This window comes from Primulina huaijiensis, chromosome 13 (assembly GCF_012295235.1).
Source record: "Primulina huaijiensis isolate GDHJ02 chromosome 13, ASM1229523v2, whole genome shotgun sequence".
Taxonomy (NCBI): Eukaryota; Viridiplantae; Streptophyta; class Magnoliopsida; order Lamiales; family Gesneriaceae; genus Primulina; species Primulina huaijiensis.
The window spans coordinates 13,015,946-13,036,449 of NC_133318.1; the positions used below are offsets into that span (position 1 = coordinate 13,015,946).

At 38.6% G+C, this 20,504-nt stretch overlaps 1 protein-coding gene across 6 annotated transcripts; it reads left to right on the top strand.

Moving 5' to 3' along the window:
* Positions 1-636: 636 nt before the first annotated feature.
* Positions 637-19,358, top strand: LOC140991609 (uncharacterized). 6 transcript variants are annotated; one of them, XM_073461670.1, is made up of 16 exons: positions 637-1,051; positions 1,453-6,367; positions 6,442-6,630; positions 6,958-7,072; positions 8,095-9,145; positions 9,816-10,263; positions 10,604-10,657; positions 10,742-13,517; positions 13,626-13,739; positions 16,079-16,209; positions 17,118-17,210; positions 17,328-17,597; positions 17,686-18,090; positions 18,193-18,313; positions 19,003-19,078; positions 19,169-19,358. In XM_073461670.1, exons 1-16 carry the CDS (start codon positions 732-734, stop codon positions 19,266-19,268), a joined length of 11,178 nt encoding a protein of 3,725 aa, XP_073317771.1. In that variant the 5' UTR covers positions 637-731; the 3' UTR covers positions 19,269-19,358. The 6 variants fall into 6 exon arrangements, with proteins under 6 accessions (XP_073317771.1, XP_073317772.1, XP_073317773.1 ...); XM_073461671.1 differs by having other exon boundaries at positions 18,193-18,308; positions 19,001-19,078; XM_073461672.1 differs by having other exon boundaries at positions 18,196-18,313.
* Positions 19,359-20,504: the final 1,146 nt, after the last annotated feature.

Genomic DNA, 20,504 nt, shown 5'->3' on the forward strand with positions numbered 1-20,504 from the left:
CTGGGGTAGACCAAGGGTAGACCAAGCTTATAGTCTACCCAAAATGGGTAGACCAAAGCATTTGGTCGACCAAGAGGTAGACCATTTGGGTAGACCAAAGCTTGGTCGACCAAATATTTTTGGTCGACCAAGCTCTTTGGTCGACCAAGAGCCGACCAAGCTCTTGGTCGACTTGGTCGGCTCTTGGTCGACCAAGCTTCAACCCCAGCTCTTGAGCTTGGTCGACCTAATATTTTGGTCGACCAAGAACAAATCTTGGTCGACTCAAATAAAATGTTGGGTAGATCAAAAATTTGGTCTATGGCTTGCCCGTCGACTCTTTCTTCTTCAAGCGAGACGAAGAAACAGAAGCAATAAATCGAAATAAACGTTAATATTATCAGATTTTTGTCGGTCATTTGTTCGATTGAGTTTGCTTAGATTGGAAAGATCTGTATCGAGAATTGATGGGAAGAAAAAGACGATTTGCATCGAGAATCGTCGTCGAAAAAGAAATGAAAGGAGATCGACAGAAAAAAAACCTAATTTAAAGTCGACTGATTAAGATAGATGGATTTAATGTTAATAATTTAAGTTAATAATATATTTAAAGTTAAACAAAGGACATTTTTGTATATCAACTTGTGAATCCTTTTCCCTAAATTTCCCTCAGTTTGGTTCAACCGTCGGAACAGCAACTCAACGGTAGCGTCAAGAGAAGAACGAAAGATGACTCTTTCTATCCCCTTTTCATGAGGGCAGGGGAAAACCCGAAACCCCACACCTTTGCTCTCCAAGAGAAATGCAGTGGAGAGACGATGCAAGGGCTTCACCACCACCAACAGCAGCTGGCGGCGCTCCTCGCTGCGGCGCTACCCAAGGACGATTCGTCGTCATCCGCACTTGCACCCACCACTGCCACCGTGACGCCTGCTTCTGAAGAAGGGGAATCATCTCGTCTCTCTGCCCTCACCTCCCTCCACCGCGCCGTGCTATACCCTCCAAATTCTCTTCTTGTCACTCACTCCGCCTCTTATATATCTAATGGCTTCTCTCAACTAATATCCGACAAGTAATTCCCCTGTCGTTGCTGCACAAAATAGAGTTAGAGTTTTGTTTCAGTTGTGTTTCACCATTCTCTGTTGTATGTGCGTGTTTTTGACAGTGCGTAATTTTTTTTTTTTTGTGTTTAAGCTTTAAATTGACGCGTTCTTATGAACTGCCATCTAGGGACAAAAGTAATATACTGGTAAATACCTAAAATGGGGACCATTTTTTAAAATGGAGTTGTTGACCATCTGAAGTGTAATTTCAAGGCGGTCTTTACACAGTACCTGTATCCGCTTAAAACTTCCTGAATCAATACAAATGAAATTTATTCTCCGTATACATTTTTTTTACAATAGTGCTTGATATTTTTCATGAGCGTCGTTGCTTTCGTAATTTGTTTGTGGATTTGGACTATTATCACAGATTGTATTCAGTGCGTCTTGCAGCAGCTAAAGCATACGGGGCTTTATGCTCTGTATTGTGTTCGATCTCTGTCGCCTCAAATGGTAGGCAGAACCATGTTGTACTTGGCAGCTTGATTGATCAGTTTATTGGGTGGTCATTACCATCTCTGAACAACACTGGCGGTGAGACTTCAGAACTAGCTTTGGAGAGCCTTCATGAGTTTCTTAACGTTGGAGATGTTGGAGCGGTTGAGAGATATGCTTTGCCTATACTTAAAGCTTGCCAGGAACTCATTGAGGATGAAAAAACCTCTGTGAGTTTACTGCAGAGGCTTCTTGGTGTGTTGACGTTGATTTCATTGAAGTTTTTCAGATGCTTCCAGCCCCATTTTGTTGACATTGTTGATATACTTCTTGGATGGGCAATGATACCGGATATAAAAGAATCAGACAAGTGTGTGATTATGGACAGTTTCTTGCAATTTCAAAAGCACTGGGTGAATAATATGCAATTTTCTTTGGGATTGCTATCAAAGTTTTTGGGTGATATGGACATGTTACTCCAGGATGGGGGTTCTGGTACTCCTCAACAATTTAAACGAATTCTTGCCCTGCTTACTTGTTTCTGTACAGTTTTGCAGTCAGTGGCATCTGGTTTGCTGGAAATCAATTTTCTTGAGCAAATTAATGAATCTCTTTGCCAAATGGTACCTGTTTTACTTCAATGCTTATCTTTGATCGGGAAGAAATTTGGATGGTCAAAATGGATCGAGGAGTCTTGGAGGTGCTTGACATTGTTGGCAGAAATATTGAGTGAAAGGTTTTCTAGTTTTTACCCTATGGCAGTGGATACATTGTTTCAAAGCTTGGAAGTAGAAAATGCAAACAAAGTTCTGGAAACTGAGACTATTTCTACCTTCCAGGTTCATGGCATTCTCAAAACTAATCTACAATTACTGTCACTTCAAAAGCTTGGACTTATATCATCATCTGTGCTTAATATATTGCGGTTTGAGGGACCCATATCTCATCTGCGGTTGCATCCAAATCACTTAGTGACTGGAAGTGCTGCAGCTACTTACATCTTCTTGCTTCAGCATGGGAAGAATGATGTTGTTGAAAAAACAATGGATTCTTTGATTGAAGAACTACAGTTACTGACATGCAAACTTGAGCAAATTTCAATTATGGGTGATGAGCTGGATGTGATGGCAGGCTCTAAATGTTATTCTAAATCAGAATTAGTTGTGTTAATAAAGTTTAATATGAAAGTACTGTTGAGTTGTGTAACTTTTGGACCAGGTAGCAATTTGATCGGGCAAACTGATGTTGATACTTTGTGTGTTAGAAGGGCACATAAGTTGGTAACTTTTATGTCCAGCAAGATGGATCCCTTTTCCTCACCCATCCAGAATAGTGTAGAATTGCAAGTTACTATTCTGAAAACATTGGAGAGACTTACAGCAATTGAATTAGTGAGTAAGTACTCCATGAGTAAACAGAAAACATCATCTGGTAAATACGCAGAGGGGGAGATTGTAAGAAACTCGTGTCCAACAATTGTTTTTGATCCTCTGAGAAGATGCTCAAAGCTCCTTATAAAATCTCTTTGTGTAATTTCTCCTTTTACAGTCAAGATAGAAGCCATAAAATGGGTTCACAAATTTTGTGAAAATGTTATCGAGGTGTATAAGAATATAGAGGCTCCATTATACCCTTGCCAAGTTGCTGCTTGCTGGAAAATTATTCACGGATTACTGCTCTCAATTTTGGCTGCTGCTTCAGATAAAGAACCAAAAGTGAGATACCTTGTTGCAGCTGCTGTTGAGATGCTACTGATAGCAAAACTTATCCACCCTCTGCACTTTCCTGTAATTGCTGAAGTGTTCCTTGAAAAACTTGGTGATCCCGAAACACATATAAAAAATACTTATCTTAAGCAGCTTTCCCATGTGCTACCTGTAACGACATATACACGTGATCTTCATGATTTTGGATTGATCAGTACAAATTGTTCTCGAGTTCATACATTGAGTGATCACTCGGTGCACTGGAAACAACTTTTTGCCCTCAAGCAAATGCCACAGAAACTTCACTCGCACCAACTTGTTTCCATTTTGAGTTATATTTCACAGAGATGGAAGGTACCCCTATCTTCTTGGATCCACCGGCTCATTTATTCCTGCTATAGCAAAAGAGACCCCTCACTTACTCAGCAGGAGGATGTAGATGTTGATAATGGTTTGTGGTGGGACATAAAAGTGGAGGAAGATACCCTTGAAAGAATTTGTTCGGTCAATCACCTTGCCGGTGCATGGTGGGCTATACATGAAGCGGCTAGATTTTGCATTACTACTCGACTAAGGACTAACCTTGGTGGGCCAACTCAAACTTTTGCTGCATTGGAGCGTATGCTTCTTGACATTGCTCATGTACTGCGGCTTGAAACTGACCAAAACGATGGAAATTTTAATGTCATAGGTTCTTGTGCTCACTTATTGCCAATGAGATTGTTTCTGGAATTTGTCGAGGCCTTGAAGAAAAATGTGTATAATGCTTATGAAGGGTCAACCATCCTATCACATGCTTCCAGACAAAGCTTGTTATTTTTCAGGGCAAATAAAAAGGTCTGCGAGGAATGGTTCTCTCGAATAAGTGAGCCAATGATGGATGCAGGATTGAAGCTTCAGTGCCATGATGCTACCATTCATTACTGCTCGTTACGATTGGTTGATCTCAGTAATTTTGTTGCTTTAGCACTATCAGATAATTCAAAAGTCCAGGCAAGTGAAAATCTTCAAAATATTAGAGGCAGATATGCTGGAGATATTCTAAGAATTCTTCGTAACATGACTTTCGCTTTGTGTAAGAAACGTGAACCTGAAGTATTAATTGGCATACAGAAATGGGCTACCATTTCATTCTCTCCATTATTCAAAGAGGACGGTTCAAGTGACGGTATGAATTTGGAATTTTCATGGATCACTGGGCTTGTTTATCAGGCTAGAGGCGAGCATGAGAAGGCTGCTGCTCACTATATCCATTTGTTACAGACTGAAGAATCACTCTCTTCTATGGGTTCTGATGGAGTACAATTCGCCATTGCACGAATTATTGAGAGTTACACGGCTATATCTGATTGGAAGTCTTTGGAATCCTGGCTGCTAGAGCTGCAGACTATCCGTGCAAAGTATGCTGGAAAGAGTTACGCTGGTGCTCTAACCACTGCTGGAAATGAAATAAACTCAATTCAAGCCTTGGCTTGCTTTGATGAGGGTAACTTCCAGGCAGCATGGTCATTCCTTGATTTGACCCCAAAAAGTAGCAACGAACTCACACTTGATCCCAAGCTGGCTTTACAAAGAAGTGAACAAATGCTTTTGCAGGCAATGATTCTTCATGTCGAAGGAAAAGTGGACGAGGTGTGCCATGAGTTGCAGAGGGCCAAATCATTGATGGAAGAAACATTCTCTGTTTTGGCACTTGATGAACTTGTGGATGCAACTCCACATGTGAATCAGTTGTATTGCATTTCTGCCTTTGAAGAAAGTTGCAAACCTGGAGACAATCAGGATAAGCACGTCACATCATTATTAAATTCATATATCCCAACAGGGCAATTCCCATGTGGTGGAGTTTATCAAGATTGCAGTTTGTGGCTAAAAGTTCTTCGAGTTCATCAGACTACTCTCCCAACCGCACCTGTGACTCTTGAACTCTGCAAAAACTTAATGATCCTAGCTCGCAAGCAAAGGAACCTAAGGCTGGCAACCCGACTCAGCAATTATCTCAAAAGCCATGTATCACTTTGCTTTCATGATGGTTTGCGTGAATATTTCACCTCTATTTTGGAATACGAAGCCATTTTAGCCATGCGAGCTGAAAACAAGGAAGAAGCCTTGACATATCTTTGGTCTTTTGTGCGCCCTTTCTTAGTTTATTCTTCAATTGTACCATCTGATTCTCGTGTCAGTGTATTGAAGGCTAATGCTTGCTTGAAACTTTCGAAGTGGTTGATAAGAGACTATGCGCATAAGAGCTTGGAGAATGTCGTTCTTAAAATGCGTGCAGATTTCATCATGACTGAAATTACTTCTGGCAATGGGTCTGCCTCCGTAGGTGATGGTTATCACAGCTCTAAATTGGGGGTAAATCTTATTGTTGAGGAACTTGCTGGTACAGCTACAAAGTTGTCTACTCTTCTTTGCCCAACAATGGGAAAGTCGTGGATTTTGTATGCGTCATGGTGCTATGTTCAAGCTAGAGCATCTGTCTCTTCCGATTGTGAGATGGCGCTTCATTCTTGTTCCTTTTCTTCAATTCTTGCTTCCGAAATTCAACATCAGAGATTTGTGTTAACTGAAGAAGAGCAATTACGTGTTAAAAACATCATTCTAGAACATACTTTGAATAGATCCGACGAGAAAATGTATGAAGAAAGAGGAGTTTACGATTCCTTGGAGACTGGGTATTCACAAAATGAGAGTAATTTGAAGGTTTTATTGCAAAAAATAATAGATGCTATTGAAACTGCAGCTGGAGCACCTGGAGCTGAGGACGATGATATTGGTAGTCTCTCTGCTGCACTATCTATACAGTTGCAAAAATGCTTTTCGTCTTCTACCACCGTATTAGAGGAAGCCGATGTAATGTCCTTGGTACGTTATTTGGTTGAAGTTTGGTGGTCTTTGAGAAGGAGACGCGTTTCTCTCTTTGGTCACGCAGCTCAAGCTTTTATAAATTATCTTTCATATTCATCTATGAAGTTTTCTAACGGTCAGTTATCTAGCTGTGATGTTGAGTCGAATTATAAATACCCGAGTCACACTCTTAGAGCCATCCTTAATGTGCTACACATTATAGTCAACTATGGAGTTGAGTTAAAAGCTACAATTGAACCTGCTCTTTCTAAGGTTCCTTTGCCACCATTGGAGGTGAATATTTTTTTTAAAGTCTTGCTTGAAGAGTGAATGTAATGTCGTACTGATCTCATGTTTTAATGTTGTAGGAAATAACACCTCAACTTTTTGCTCGATTAAGTTCGCATCCGAATGAAGTGGTCAGGAAGCAGTTGGAGAACTTGTTAATCACGAGGGCAAAACTTTCTCCTTGGTCTTTAGTGTACCCAACTCTTGTTGATGTAAATTCTCAAGAAAAGGAACCTTCCGAGGAGATTAAGAAAATTCTTGCTTATTTGGTTAGCATCATTCTTTAACCAGGAGCATGAGTTATATTTCTTTGCCATGTGATATGAAGCATACTATCTCCGGGATTTTAGTTGAAAGCAATTTAATTTAACAGAACCACAAACATAAAACTTGTTTTTTCTTAAAAGTGTTAATAAATGTCTAAGATAGACTTAAAGATGGTTTTACCCTTTCACAAGATGCACTTTTGTTTAAGATAATATATTCGGGCTTATTGTTCATAGTCTTCATTTGATATCTTCTTTGTTCATATCGAAGATTCACTTGAAATTGAAATTCAAGGCATGCATGTAATTGTTATCATTTTAATATTGCAGAATAAGCTTTATCCAAGATTAGTACAGGATGCTCACCTCATGATAAAGGAGCTTGAAAATGTAACTGTCCTTTGGGAGGAACTGTGGCTTGGCACACTCCAGGATCTTCATTCAGGTGATTGTTTTTGCCTAACATTTCTTTCTTAAGGAGGAAATCATTAGCTGTTCTTTTCCGAAAATATTTCTTGAATGAACAAAGAAATTTCGCAATATAACTGTGCAATTTTGCAGGAGCATGAATGTCACTGTCCATGTCATCTAGTGAAATTAATGGATGTGCGTAATCTAGTAACTTTGCATTTAAATTTTTTGGTTTTCCACACAAAATACTTTACTTAGAATGCAGCGGACAGGGTGGCAAGTGTTGGAAAATATTTTGTAGCCATCAAACAAATTGACAGATTATGGATCTCCTGAATAGGGGAATGGTACACAAGAACAAGTACTATATCACTGCTTGAAGCAGAAATTCAGTGTCCCCAATTTGCCATGAAACAGGATGAAAAGTCTTATTTGCAGCAATGGACACCGATATATCATAATTATGTTTTTTGGGACCTAATATTTAGAATTATACCAGAACTAGCAATAGATTCTTCTAATATCTCTTTGTTATATGCTTTAGCTTAATCGCACATGGATGGTCGAGTAATTTAATGTGAGTTTTGATACACAGTTTTTCTTTCTTTTTTTTTTTTTTTTTAAAAAAANTGTAAAAAAAATGCTGTGCCTTATTATACCTGCAGTTTTCTCTCTGTTTTCTCACTTGCTTAGTGCACAAGTAAACAGAATGTGTTCTTTTCTTCGTATTACTTGTTATGCTTATGTGGAATATTGAGAAATATATATCTTAGTTGCTGAATTTATATCTTTGGTGGGATTTCCTCATTTTAGACAAGTCGTCGAGGGTTTAAGGCTTGAATGCATATACCCAGTACTTTCAAGATTTGGACCTGGAGTGTGCAAGTATTGTTTATACACAAACACATTATTGTTTGATTTCTGTTCTTTAGATCTATATTTGTGAATGATCTATTGTGCCATTCCACTGGCATAGCCATCTTTTCTGTGACATGGATGAATCTCTGATTTTATTAACCAAACAATCTAACTTATCTCCATACATTCATTATTCAGATGTAATGAGACGTATAAATTTGTTGAAAGAGGATGCTGCACGAATTGCGGAGAATACTACTCTTAGCCACGGTGAGAAGAACAAGATCAATGCTGCAAAATACTCTGCTATGATGGCTCCGGTTTTTGTGGTCTTAGAGCGTCGCTTGACTTCGACTTCTAGAAAACCTGAGACACCTCATGAAGCCCGGTTTCTCGAGGAGTATCAGGAAACAATCAAATTAGCATTTGCAAAATTTAAGACTCCTCCTGCATCTGTTGTTGCTATAGGGGATGTTTGGAGACCATTTGAGAATATTGCTGCTTCCTTGGCATCTTATCAAAGAAAATCTTCTGTATCTTTGGGAGAAGTTTCTCCACTGTTGGCTTCGCTATCAACTTCATATGCTCCAATGCCAGGTCTTGAGAAGGAAGCTACTATATCTGAACCAGAAAGTGACTTAGATAGCATACCTCCGGGAATCGTGACAATCTCATCCTTTTCTGCGCAAGTATCAATTTTACCAACCAAAACCAAACCAAAGAAAATTGTTGTTATGGGCTCAGATGGTATGAATTATACATATCTCTTGAAAGGACGAGAAGACTTGCGTCTAGATGCCAGAATTATGCAGCTATTGCAAGCTGTAAATCGTTTTCTGCAGTCATCAGCTGCCACACGTGGTCAGCCACTCGGCATTCGCTATTATTCTGTGACGCCTATAAGTGGTCGTGCTGGTCTGATTCGGTGGGTAGATAATCTGATTAGCATTTATAGTGTTTTTAAATCATGGCAGAATAGAGCACAGTTGTCTCAGCTTTCTGCGATGGGCACTGATACAAAAACTACAGCTCCTCCTGTTGCTCGGCCCAGTGACATGTTTTATGGAAAAATCATACCAGCACTCAAAGAGAAAGGAATTAGACGAGTAATTTCTCGGAGAGATTGGCCTCATGAAGTTAAGCGAAAAGTTCTTTTAGAACTAATGAAGGAAACTCCCAAACACCTTCTTTACCAGGAACTTTGGTGTGCTAGTGAAGGATTCCAAGCCTTCAACTCAAAATTGAAGAGGTGATTTGCATTGATCTTAATCTTGTGTCTTTGCTCAGGAAGCAGAGATATTTGTTGTAGATGAAGTCTATATTGCATTGTGTTGCATTGATATCTTCAGTTTTAGCCATTTGTGAAGAACTCGCACATCATGAGGCACTCATCATAGTGTTGTGGTTCAAGTTGAACTTAAAATCTTGTGTCTTTGCTCAGGAAGCAGAGATCTTTGTTGTAGATGCAGTCTGTATTGCTTTGTGTTGCATTGATACCTTAGAAGTGCTTCAGTTTTAGCAATTTGTGAAGAACTCACACATTACGAGGCACTCATCATTGTGACGATGGTTCAAGTTGAACTTAATTTCTTTGTCCTATTCTAATGAATAGTGATTTATTCAAAGGAAGAATGACGGTTTTCGGGAGTCAATCAAGAAGATCCATTTACTTAATAAGAATGTTTCATGGAAAATGAAGGGAGAGCTTACGAAAACGAGGGTTCTTTTGTTGAGGCTTATACATTGTTTAACCCGAGAATGGGAAAATTGAGTTTTCCAAATACACAACAATATCAATATGCTTCCATTGCATTTGTCAATCAATGATATATATAGATTACTTCTCATTCTGTTACATGGTATTTACTCAGTAATGTACCTTTAGTGTGAACTTACTCTTAAAAGTTGGTTCCTTGCAGGTATTCTGGGAGTGTTGCAGCCATGAGTATTGTAGGCCATATTTTGGGACTAGGCGATAGACATCTGGATAACATCCTTGTAGATTTTTGTAGAGGGGATATCCTGCATATTGATTATAATGTGTGCTTTGATAAGGGCCAGAGATTAAAGATCCCTGAAATTGTTCCATTCCGCCTAACTCAGACGGTTGAAGCAGCATTAGGGTTAACTGGCATGGAAGGTTCTTTTAGGGCGAACTGTGAGGCTGTTTTAAGTGTTTTGAGGAAGAACAAGGATATAATTTTGATGTTGTTAGAGGTTTTTGTTTGGGATCCACTTGTAGAATGGACACGCGCAAACTTTCATGATGATGCAGCTGTTGTTGGTGAAGAAAGGAGGGGCATGGAACTTGCTGTCAGCTTAAGTCTATTTGCGTCACGGGTCCAAGAAATCCGTATACCGTTGCAGGTATCTATAAAGTACTTAAGCTTTACCTTTTTATGTTCATACTCTAACCGTCACAGTATTAATTTTAGTATTTTGATTTTCATATTTTGGACTAATTTATTTGCTGTATTTCTACTCGAGGAAACATGAACTGTCCTCTTACTGTCTTTGTTTCTATGCAAGTCATATGCATTTTTGCGCAATAGTTTCTTTCTTGAATCTTGATGACATCACGTGTTACTAGCATTTCATGTTATAAAATTTCAGGAAACCTTCAACATGACTTTCTGGAAACCTGTTTCGCAAATGTGTGACTGATTATAATTTGTGAATGACTCAATGTTTTCTTGAATGTGTTCAGGAGCATCACGATCTTTTGCTGTCTACGTTACCAGATATTGAAGTAGCTCTTGAGGTTTGTTAATCTTCTGCCATATTGATCTATCTCAAGTTTTATGAGTTACCTGAACTCAATCAACCATTTCTAAATCATGTGTAGAGGTTTTCGGAGGCTCTAAACCAGTATGAGATTGTTTCTGGTCTATTCTATTGTGCTGACCAAGATAGATCAACCCTTGTTCTACATGAATCGTCCGCAAAATTGGCTGCTGCTGAAGCCACTAGTAATTCAGAGAAAACCTTAGCCTTGTTCGAAATGCATGCTCTAGAATTTGCTCAAGCACAGGCCATTGTGATGGAGAAAGGCCGAGAGGCAGCGACTTGGATTGAGCAGCATGGGATGATTCTTGATGCTTTGCGTGGCAGTTCAATTCCAGAAATCAAAGCCTGCATAAAGCTGACTGGTTCAGGAGAAGCTTTGTCGCTTACATCTGCAGTTCTTGTGTCTGGGGTTCCATTGACTGTTGTCCCTGAGCCCACACAAATTCAATGCCATGACATTGACAGGGAGATATCTCACTTGGTAACCGAGCTAGATTATGGGCTTTCTTCAGCTGTTGCAGCCCTCCAAATGTATTCGTTGGCTCTTCAGCGAATCTTACCTTTGAATTACCTTATTACCAGCCAAGTACATGGTTGGGCACAAGTTATGCTTTCTTTGAACACACTTTCTCCTGACATCATATCTGCGGCGCTAAGACAAGGTGTTGAACTTGTCACTAAGGGACACAATAATGGAACTCTCTCTGTTAAGAGCAGTTATGATGATCTTTGCCTCAAGTTAATGAATCATACGGCAGATATTGAAAGATTGGAAGAAGATTGCTCAGAACTTACGATCTCCATTGGCCAAGGGACTGAATCAAAAGCCAAGGAACGTCTCCTATCCACTTTCGTAAACCACATTCAACATTCAGGCCTCAAGAGAAGACAGGAAGCCTTCATACACGAACGAACTATAATATCTGCATTGCATGGTGATATCGAAGAGAAGAGAGAAAGCATGCTATCTATTTTGGATAAAGTTTTGTACAATTTGTTTACTGATGTTAAGCACAGAATATCTAGAAGTCAGGATAACTCTGCTGTTGCAAGAAATACAAATACTGGCTTATCATCTTACCTCGGATCCTTTCCCGGGGATTTCGAAGAACAAATAGAAAAATGTGCACTTGTAGCAGAGTTTCTTGAAGAACTAAAATGCCATGTTGGACTGGATGTCCACGACACTGAGGCAGATGCAAACATTTCCAGTTATACATCACAAGAAAGCTGGGCATCTCTTTTCAAGACCAATCTTTTATTTTGCAAAAACTTTGTTAGGAACATGATAGAAGTGGTTGTACCCTGTGTAATAAAATCTGCGATTTCATTTAATTCTGATGTAATGGATATTTTTGGATCCATCTCCCAGATTCGGGGATCTATAGAGACTAACCTTGAGCAGTTTATCCAGGTTGAACTAGAGAAGTCTTCCTTGATTGAACTTGAGCAGAACTACTTTGTGAAGGTTGGTCTTATAACTGAACAACAGTTGGCTCTTGAGGAAGCTGCCGTTAAGGGTAGAGATCATTTATCTTGGGAAGAGGCTGAGGAGCTAGCTTCTCAAGAAGAAGCTTGCAGAGTGCAACTTGACAAACTCCATCAAATGTGGAACCAGAAAGACCTCCGAAATTCATTGCTTATGAAGAAAGAAGCAAGCATCACTAGCACTTTGATTTCCACTGAACATCAATTGAAATCTCTCATTAGTTCTGAATCAGAAATGGAACCACATGTTTTGAGAAAGAAAGGACTTCTTACAGTCCTGACTGAGTCTTTTTCTGAGCTAGAATCAATTGATCAAGCCTTGATTTCAACTGTTGGTCCTATTTGTCATAGCTCAAATAGAATTCCTTATCTAGCAGAAATGATGAATTCTGGACATGCAATAACTGAATATATATGGAAGTTTCCTAGTTTACCGAGCAATTTTTCCTTCCTTATATGGAAGGTTTCTGTGGTGGATCTTTTGCTTGATTCATGCACACATGATGTTGCCACATCTTTTGATCAAAATTTAGGATTTGAGCAACATGTTGATCTAGTGAAAAAGGCGCTTAGTGACCAACTTCAGGAGCGCATCAATCAATACTTGAAAGAAAGAGTTGTTCCGCTTATGCTGACAAGATTAGATACAGAAATTGAGATGCTAAGGGAAAAGGTGGAGTCAAGTAAGGATCATACTAATCATGATGCAGTTGGAAGAGTGCAATTCATGCTTGAGGAGTACTGTAATGCCCATGAAACTGTTAGAGCAGCAATATCAGCTGCTTCAATCATGAAGAAGCAGGTGAATGAACTTAAAGATGCTCTAATAAAGACCAGCCTGGAAATTTGTCAGATGGAATGGATTTATGACATATCATCAAGTCCCTTGAAAAGTACCCCTATGATTTCTCAAAAGTTTATTGGAAGCGATGATAACTTACTGTCAGTGATTTTGAACATCAGCAGATCCAAATTGCTTGAAAAATTACAATCTTCAGTTACAAAAATAGCTAGGTCATTGGAGCGCCTGCAATCTTGTGAAGGAACTTCTATTGCAACAGAAGGCCAGCTTGAAAGGGCAATGAGCTGGGCCTGCGGGGGTCCAAATTCTAGTCCTGCTGGGAATTCGGGAATACCCATGGAATTCCATGATCATCTGATTAATCGGAGACAATTGTTGCAGGGAGCTCGAGAAAATGCATCAGAAGTAATGAAAGTCTGCACCTCCATATTGGAGTTTGAAGCTTCAAGACATGGCATTTTTAGGACTAAAGATGGTGGAATCTGGGAGCAATCTTACCTAAATGCATTAAAAAAGTTGGACGTCGCCTATCATTCTTTTACACGTCAGTTTCAAGTTTCTTTCTGTATTTTTTATCACGACGACACTCTTTTTCATGGGTTCGAGTTTACACACTTTCAGGTTCACTTTGTGTTTTGTTTTGTAAAATCAGGGTCTGAACAAGAATGGAAGCAAGCACAAAGCAACATGGAAGCTGCTTCTAGTGGTTTAGTTTCTGCATCTAACGAACTTCATGTTGCTGCACTGAAAGCAAAATCAGCATCAGGTTAAACTTTTTGCTGCTGAATATGACCATATGCTCAATCTACACTATAATAATTGTTTGTATTTAAATTTGTGAATGTTAAACAGTTTTCTATGTCAGCGACTTCCAGCTCTTTTGATTTTCTTTCTTTCCTCTGTTAATTAAGTGCTATAAAGTTTAAGAGACACCGATATTCCACCAATATCTTCATGTTTTCAACAATTTGTAATTAAAGAACTTTCTCATTAGTTCATACTCGATGTTTTTATCTTGAGAGTGCCTGTTGCAGCCACAAATTAAGAACTCAAATTATATTGCAAATAGAATAGAAATATTTTTAATCTTTGTGCAAAAACCTTGGAAAATGATAGTATTTCCCTAGCTAAGCTAGTTACAACCCTCAATACAAACCACATGATGAATAGCCCCCTCCCCTTTCCTCTCATTTATTCTTCTCCTTTTTCTCCCCTTCCACGTGATCTGTAACTGCCAATGAGCCTTCCTGACTTGGGCTTTTTTTGTTAAATATCTAGGCCCAATAATAATTTGGTTCGGAACAATTCCGCCCTCCTTCAGATTAGTCTTGTCCTCAAGGCTTAGAATTGAGAGTCGGATTTCGAAGGGCTGCCTTTCTCCATGGCGCCTAATGCGCCTTCAATAGACTTGGCAACTTATCTCCCTCTATCTGATTTTTTGTTGGCATCAGTTAACCCAAAAATAATGATAATAGGGAAAGAACCCTTAGAAATGGTGACTTCTCTCCCTCTATCCCATTTTTCGTTCATATCAAGTAGCCCGCCAATTATGATAACAAGAAAAACTTTCCATTCTTCCCATCCAAATGCAATTGTTAAGCCCCATTTGTGATGTTAACAATCAGTACTTTAATAGCATGACTCAAGATAGTTTGATCCCCTACGTCATCAACGAATACCAAAACAGAAGCAAGGGCCGTAATTCGCTTGTATACAAGACCAAACCCACCTCCATTCTTGTTCCAAGGATTGAAATTATTTGTATCAGCTTCCACAAAATATAAATGTAGCCCTACAACCCTTTTGAGCATTTCCTCGAATAACTTTCTTGCATCATCCACTCTTTTCTCCCTACATGAGCCACCGCCCACCAATCAAAAAATATTACACACAAAACTGTCGGGCCTCACCCAGCACCTCTTCTTTAGTTTTGTCACTCCAAACCCTTGTTTAAACCTCCTAACTTCCCCGACAATCGTATAAATTCATCTACCCAAGTACCAACATCGAGATCTTCCTTATACCGACTTAAATCCATATTTTGGAAACACCTTAAAAGCAGAGAGGGTAGAGAAACTAACTACTTTTCTCATCAAGCTGTACAAAACGCCAGCCTCATTGGATACTTTGGATTCAGCATTGAGTGTTGTAAAAGTATTGGCAACAATAGGTCTCAGGCATGCAGAAAGTGAGGACTGTACAGTGGTGAGTTCTTGGGAAAGTCTCTTCCCAGCTTCGGTGCGGTATAGAAGCCCTCTTATTATAACCTTAGCCATCATCTCGAGAATAGAAGGCCTCTTATTATAAGATCTAGATACAATCAACTTCCTTCATTTTGTCATCTTCATATGGAGGAACTGGATTCTGGTGATTTCACTGATACAAGAAGCCACTCCTGCTTTTACATCATCAGAATGCTTGAGAAAACCTTCTGCCATCAGTGTGTCCATTAATGGTAAACGAGCTATTAGCATGGAATTGGCTGGTGATTGCTCCACTTTTGATAGAAGTTTATCAGCACAATCAAGGAGACGGAGGAGTTTATCCACAGTAGAGGTAGGCCGAGAAAGAGCTTTCCAAACTGCTGTGAGTCCTTTTTCCAGCTCCACATCCGAAATTGGCAACATAATCTTTTTACGCCTTTCCATTCCGACTAGAGATCCGGCAGGTCGGACCAAGGACCAATTGTTGCAACCACAAATTAAGAACTCGAATTATATTGCAAATAGAATAGAAATATTTTTCCCAGAAATAATCTGTGTGTACAAACCCTAGTCAAATACTAGTATTTCCGTAGCTAAGCTAGTTACAACCATCAAAACAAACACAGAATGAATATCCCCCTCCCCTTTCCTCTCATTTATTCTTCTCCTTTTGTCCCCTTTCATGTGAACTGTAACTGCCTATTGGCCTTTCTGACTTGGGCATTTTTTTGTTAAATATCTAGGCCAAATAATAATTGGGTTCATAACAGTGCCTTGGAGCACTGAGTTGATTAGTCTTATATTATGTTACGACGGTTTGATGTTGCTAAATACATTACAATTGTTGGTTTCTCTAGGTACTTGATGGATTATAACAGGGGTAGATTGCTGTATTTTGTAGGTGATATGCAAAGCACCCTTCTGGCAATGAGGGACTCTGCCTGTGAAGTCAGTGTGGCACTATCTGCGTATAGTGGCATTATTCGAGGGCATAGCACTCTGACTTCTGAATGCGGTCCCATGCTTGAAGAGGTATCTAATTTTGTCACAAGGTGTTCAAGACACTAAAATTTTTATTGGTGTTCTTAAGGACCTCGATTTTGCATTGATTACTAAAATTTAGTTAGATATTTCTCTTGTAATGTATATAGTAGCTATGTTCTAGTTGGTTATTAAAGTTTTGCGTTTTATGAATATTGATAAAGTTAACATTGTTATTAGTTATATATTTTTGGGTCCCAGGTTAAAAAGAAAAATTTACTTTTGCATGGTGGCAGGTTATTTATAGCTTTTATTCAAATTTGTGTTTACTTTTTTGACATAATAAATTTGTTTTTAGAGTTTTCACCATATCCTTTGAGTGTGTACTGACGTTTGGTTGATTTGCGGATTCAATTGTTGATTTGGTGTAAGATCTTGAATATCCCGGTTATCTTGGATTCAATTGTTGATTTGGTGTAAGATCTTGAATATCCCGGTTGTCAAGATAACGGAACTAGCAATGAACTTTGGTGAAGTGGCATAACTGTTTATGCCGTGGGTTGACATGTAGTGCTCACAAAGTGACTTTCTTCATGCCTTCGGGTTCGCTTGTAATGTTTGCAGAATGCTTTCTTTATTTTCAAATATCAGATACTCTCGTTGAGAGTGTAACCAGAATCTAATACCAGATAATAGCCATTTCATCCTTTTTCATGCAGCTCCTGACTTCACGGACTCTTGCTGTCACATTCTGATACATGTTATACTGGTGCATTTAATATCATGGAATAAGAAATTGATTGTAATTGGTTTAAATTACTTTCCTATTGAGGAAATGGTATATCGTAAGATACAAATATGTGATCGTAATTAGACACATGGTGAATAAAATACACATACACCCACACACACAGAGAAAGGGAAAGAGACTTTAATAACTCCTTGGCCCCGCAATGTAGGTCTTGGCTATAACAGAAGCTCTTCATGATGTTCACAGTTTGGGAAAAGAGGCTGCTGTCTTGCACTCTTCTATCATGCAAAATCTTTCAAAGGTACAATTTCGATTGTTATAATTTTTATTTTAGTTTCTTTTGCTCCTTTTAATCTTGGACGGACACATGAAGAAGTAAATGGCCCGATTAAATGTTAATGTCTTGTACTCTGTATAGGCTAATGCAATCCTACTTCCACTTGAGTCATTATTGTCAAAGGACATTGCTGCTATGACTGATGCTATGGCACGGGAAAAAGAGACAAACATGGAGATTGCTCCCATTCATGGACAAGCTATATTTCAGTCTTACCATAATAGGATCAAGGAAGCTTTACTGGGCTTCAAGCCTTTGGTACCAGCACTCATATTATCCGTGGAGGAGCTCTACTTAAAGTTGATTAGACTAGCAAGAGCTGCTGGTTTGCATGCCGGCAACCTCCATAAAGTAAAAATAAACTATGTGTATAACATCTGTTCTCTAGATTGTGTAACTACTCTACTGTGAAAATATGCTAAACTTATTCAATTTTCAGGCTTTAGAAGGGTTAGGAGAAAGCCTGCAAGTAAGGTCACAGGATATTGGTCCGTCAAGGGAGGATCTTTCCAATCACGCCATAGTGTATGATACCCAGGAGAGTGGAAAGTTCTCGAAATCTAACAGCGAATTTGATAGTGGTTCTGTCAGTTTGAATGAATTGTTTTTACCAGATAGAGGATGGATATCTCCTCCTGAGAGCATTGATAATGGCAGCACAGAGTCAGGTTTCACCTCAGCTGAGGCAAGTCTTGCAGATAGCTTCAGTGGTCTTGACATCACTGAATTGCTATCAGGTGACTCTGATAGCAAGGAGAATGGAGGTTATCCTCATTGCATGCCATCACTTCTGACTGAAGTACAAGATTTACCTCTTGAAAAGGCAGAAGCCAAAATTTTACTGGTTTGTGTCTGCTTTGCCATTTTATCAGTAAAACCATGAGGTATATATGGCAATACCAAAGTTGTATATGTGCGAAACTTAAAATGTATTTTCTGTATGCAGCAGGAGAGTTCCGATTTGGTGCGTGAAGATGAAGCAATTTTGTTAAACCAGGACAAGGCTGAGGAAGAATCTCGTGGGACTTCCTTTAATGACATGAGAACTGTAGATCAAGCGCGTGGGAGTAAGTAATATTTATCTGAATAGTAGAGTTGAACCTATGCTTTTAAAGCTGTTTGCTGTTGTTGAAAAATCTTGAACTTGTCTCATATAGCACACACTCACATGCACAAAACAAGATTAATCAATGGGTGCTGGTCAATCAAACTCAAATTTGAGACAAAATGCATTTCGATTTTACATGGATGCAGGACTAGTCAAAATGTGTACCTTGGTATATGATCAGGCTACATTGTATTTCGTACCCTGAATCTTCCTGTCAATTTTATCCTACCATTTCTTATGACCTCCTGCGCAACAGGCTTCTCAATTTTGGTTTTTACCGGGTGTCCTTACTTATCTCAGCAGGAGGTGACCTTTTGCAGATTATTCCCTTGCTAGAATATGATCCTTGTACAGTCACTAGGGATGCTGATATAATTTAAAAAATTGAAACATAGGAAAGTTCAACCATCTTTAAAAGATTTCAGAGATAGATAAGGATGCTAAAGAGTGGAAAAATAGTTGAAGGGATAGGATTCATGGTGTTGAAATGAGATGAATATATGGAGCTATCATGATACGACTGTGGGCAAAATATTTCAATTTAATTCCGTAGGCTGCTGAAACATATTTTGTGGTTTTGCGCTTTGATTTTGCAAATACGTACGTTGTGAAAAATCGATTCTCAATTGCAAGGTTTATGCTTTTTAGGTAAAAATGCTTATGCAATGTCGGTCTTAAGGCGAGTAGAGATGAAGCTGGATGGTCGAGATATTACTGAAACCAGGTAAGTGTTTTCTCTTTCTACTACTTTATTAGTGCTCTCCAAGTAAGTGAAGCTTTGCTAATGTCATGTATTTTGCCATGAATATCTCAGGGATATTACCATTGCGGAGCAGGTTGATTTTCTGCTTAGACAAGCAACTAACATAGACAACCTCTGCAATATGTATGAAGGTTGGACGCCTTGGATTTGATATATGAATGAGAATATTCACATTTCGAGTTTGAGATTTCAAGAAATGCATCCTTGGAGCAAACGCTCAAGAGCCTGCTTTTAGCAGGAGTTATTTCGAAATCATTTTGGTGGATGCAAATCCTGTGTAAGGTAATTACATGTCATGTTTCTTGGCCTGGAGAGGGAGAATCGAGTAATTTGAGGGTGGAAATACTCCATGGCTGGATACAAAGCTTCTTGAGAAGGTGGTTACTTTTTGGATAAAGTCGAGCATTTTGCTCGCTGTGAAATTCTCCCAAGATTGCGAAAAAAAGTGCTGTGAGTTTATGGAGGTTTTTTCCTTTCCATCCGTCTGATGAACGGTACAGGTAAATGAAGAGTTAAATGCTGTCCTGACATGTTATGTTGATGGAAGCTACCTTCGAAGTGCGATCAAAGAAAAGACAGTTTTCTGTACAGCATCAGTGCATTGCTTCTGAAGAAGTGTGTAGCTTGTTGCATCAACCCCTACATCCTTGTGGTGATTCTGGATCTCTTTCCCGTGAAAGACAACTGAGTTCCTAGTATTTTCCCACATGGTATGGAAATGGAGACTTGTGCACAACTGTTGAGAAGTAAGATCCCTTGGTCGACACCCAACTAATGCCGAATCATGGTTGATAATCATGCGGCTTCAATTTACATGAAAGAGCACTCGTAAATTTCTTGAATGAATGAATATCAACATAGATATCATCAAGATTTCGATTTGTTTGTTAGCATAATTCAGTGGAATGATGTTTGTCAAGTTCGAAAGCATCTTCCTTATGTGCCAACAACTCTCTATGTTGCATAAATATAAACTTTAAGGGTATGTTTGGTGTGAGTGATAAGTCAAGGATAGATTATTAATCTCATGTTTGTCTCATTTTTTATGGACTCAATTAATCAAGAAGCTAATGATAAAAAAAACCTATTTGGTTGAAAAGATATCACATTGTTTAGGAGGGATTGACAATCCAATTCCTAAAATATAACATAAATTATCATTTTGTCTACAAAAAATCAACATGAGAGATCTACAATTTTGGATTCTATTCTTTGATGGTTTATTTTTTTTTATTTGCACACATATCACATAAATAATTTCATGATGAAACTAAATAAAATTTAAAAAAATAGAGAAAAAAATAATTAGAAATCAATATTAAAAATGAGATAAAATGCAAAATCATATTAATTTTTATTAAAAAAATAAATTATAAGATAAATACAT

Bases quoted from the DNA above. Each gene is read 5' to 3' on its own strand.
- LOC140991609 (XM_073461670.1), top strand. From the start codon at position 732: ATGAGGGCAGGGGAAAACCCGAAACCCCACACCTTTGCTCTCCAAGAG. The intron at 17,211-17,327 runs GTACAATTTCGA...TACTCTGTATAG, and splicing joins TCATGCAAAATCTTTCAAAG to GCTAATGCAATCCTACTTCC. The intron at 17,598-17,685 runs GTAAAAATAAAC...TTCAATTTTCAG, and splicing joins ATGCCGGCAACCTCCATAAA to GCTTTAGAAGGGTTAGGAGA.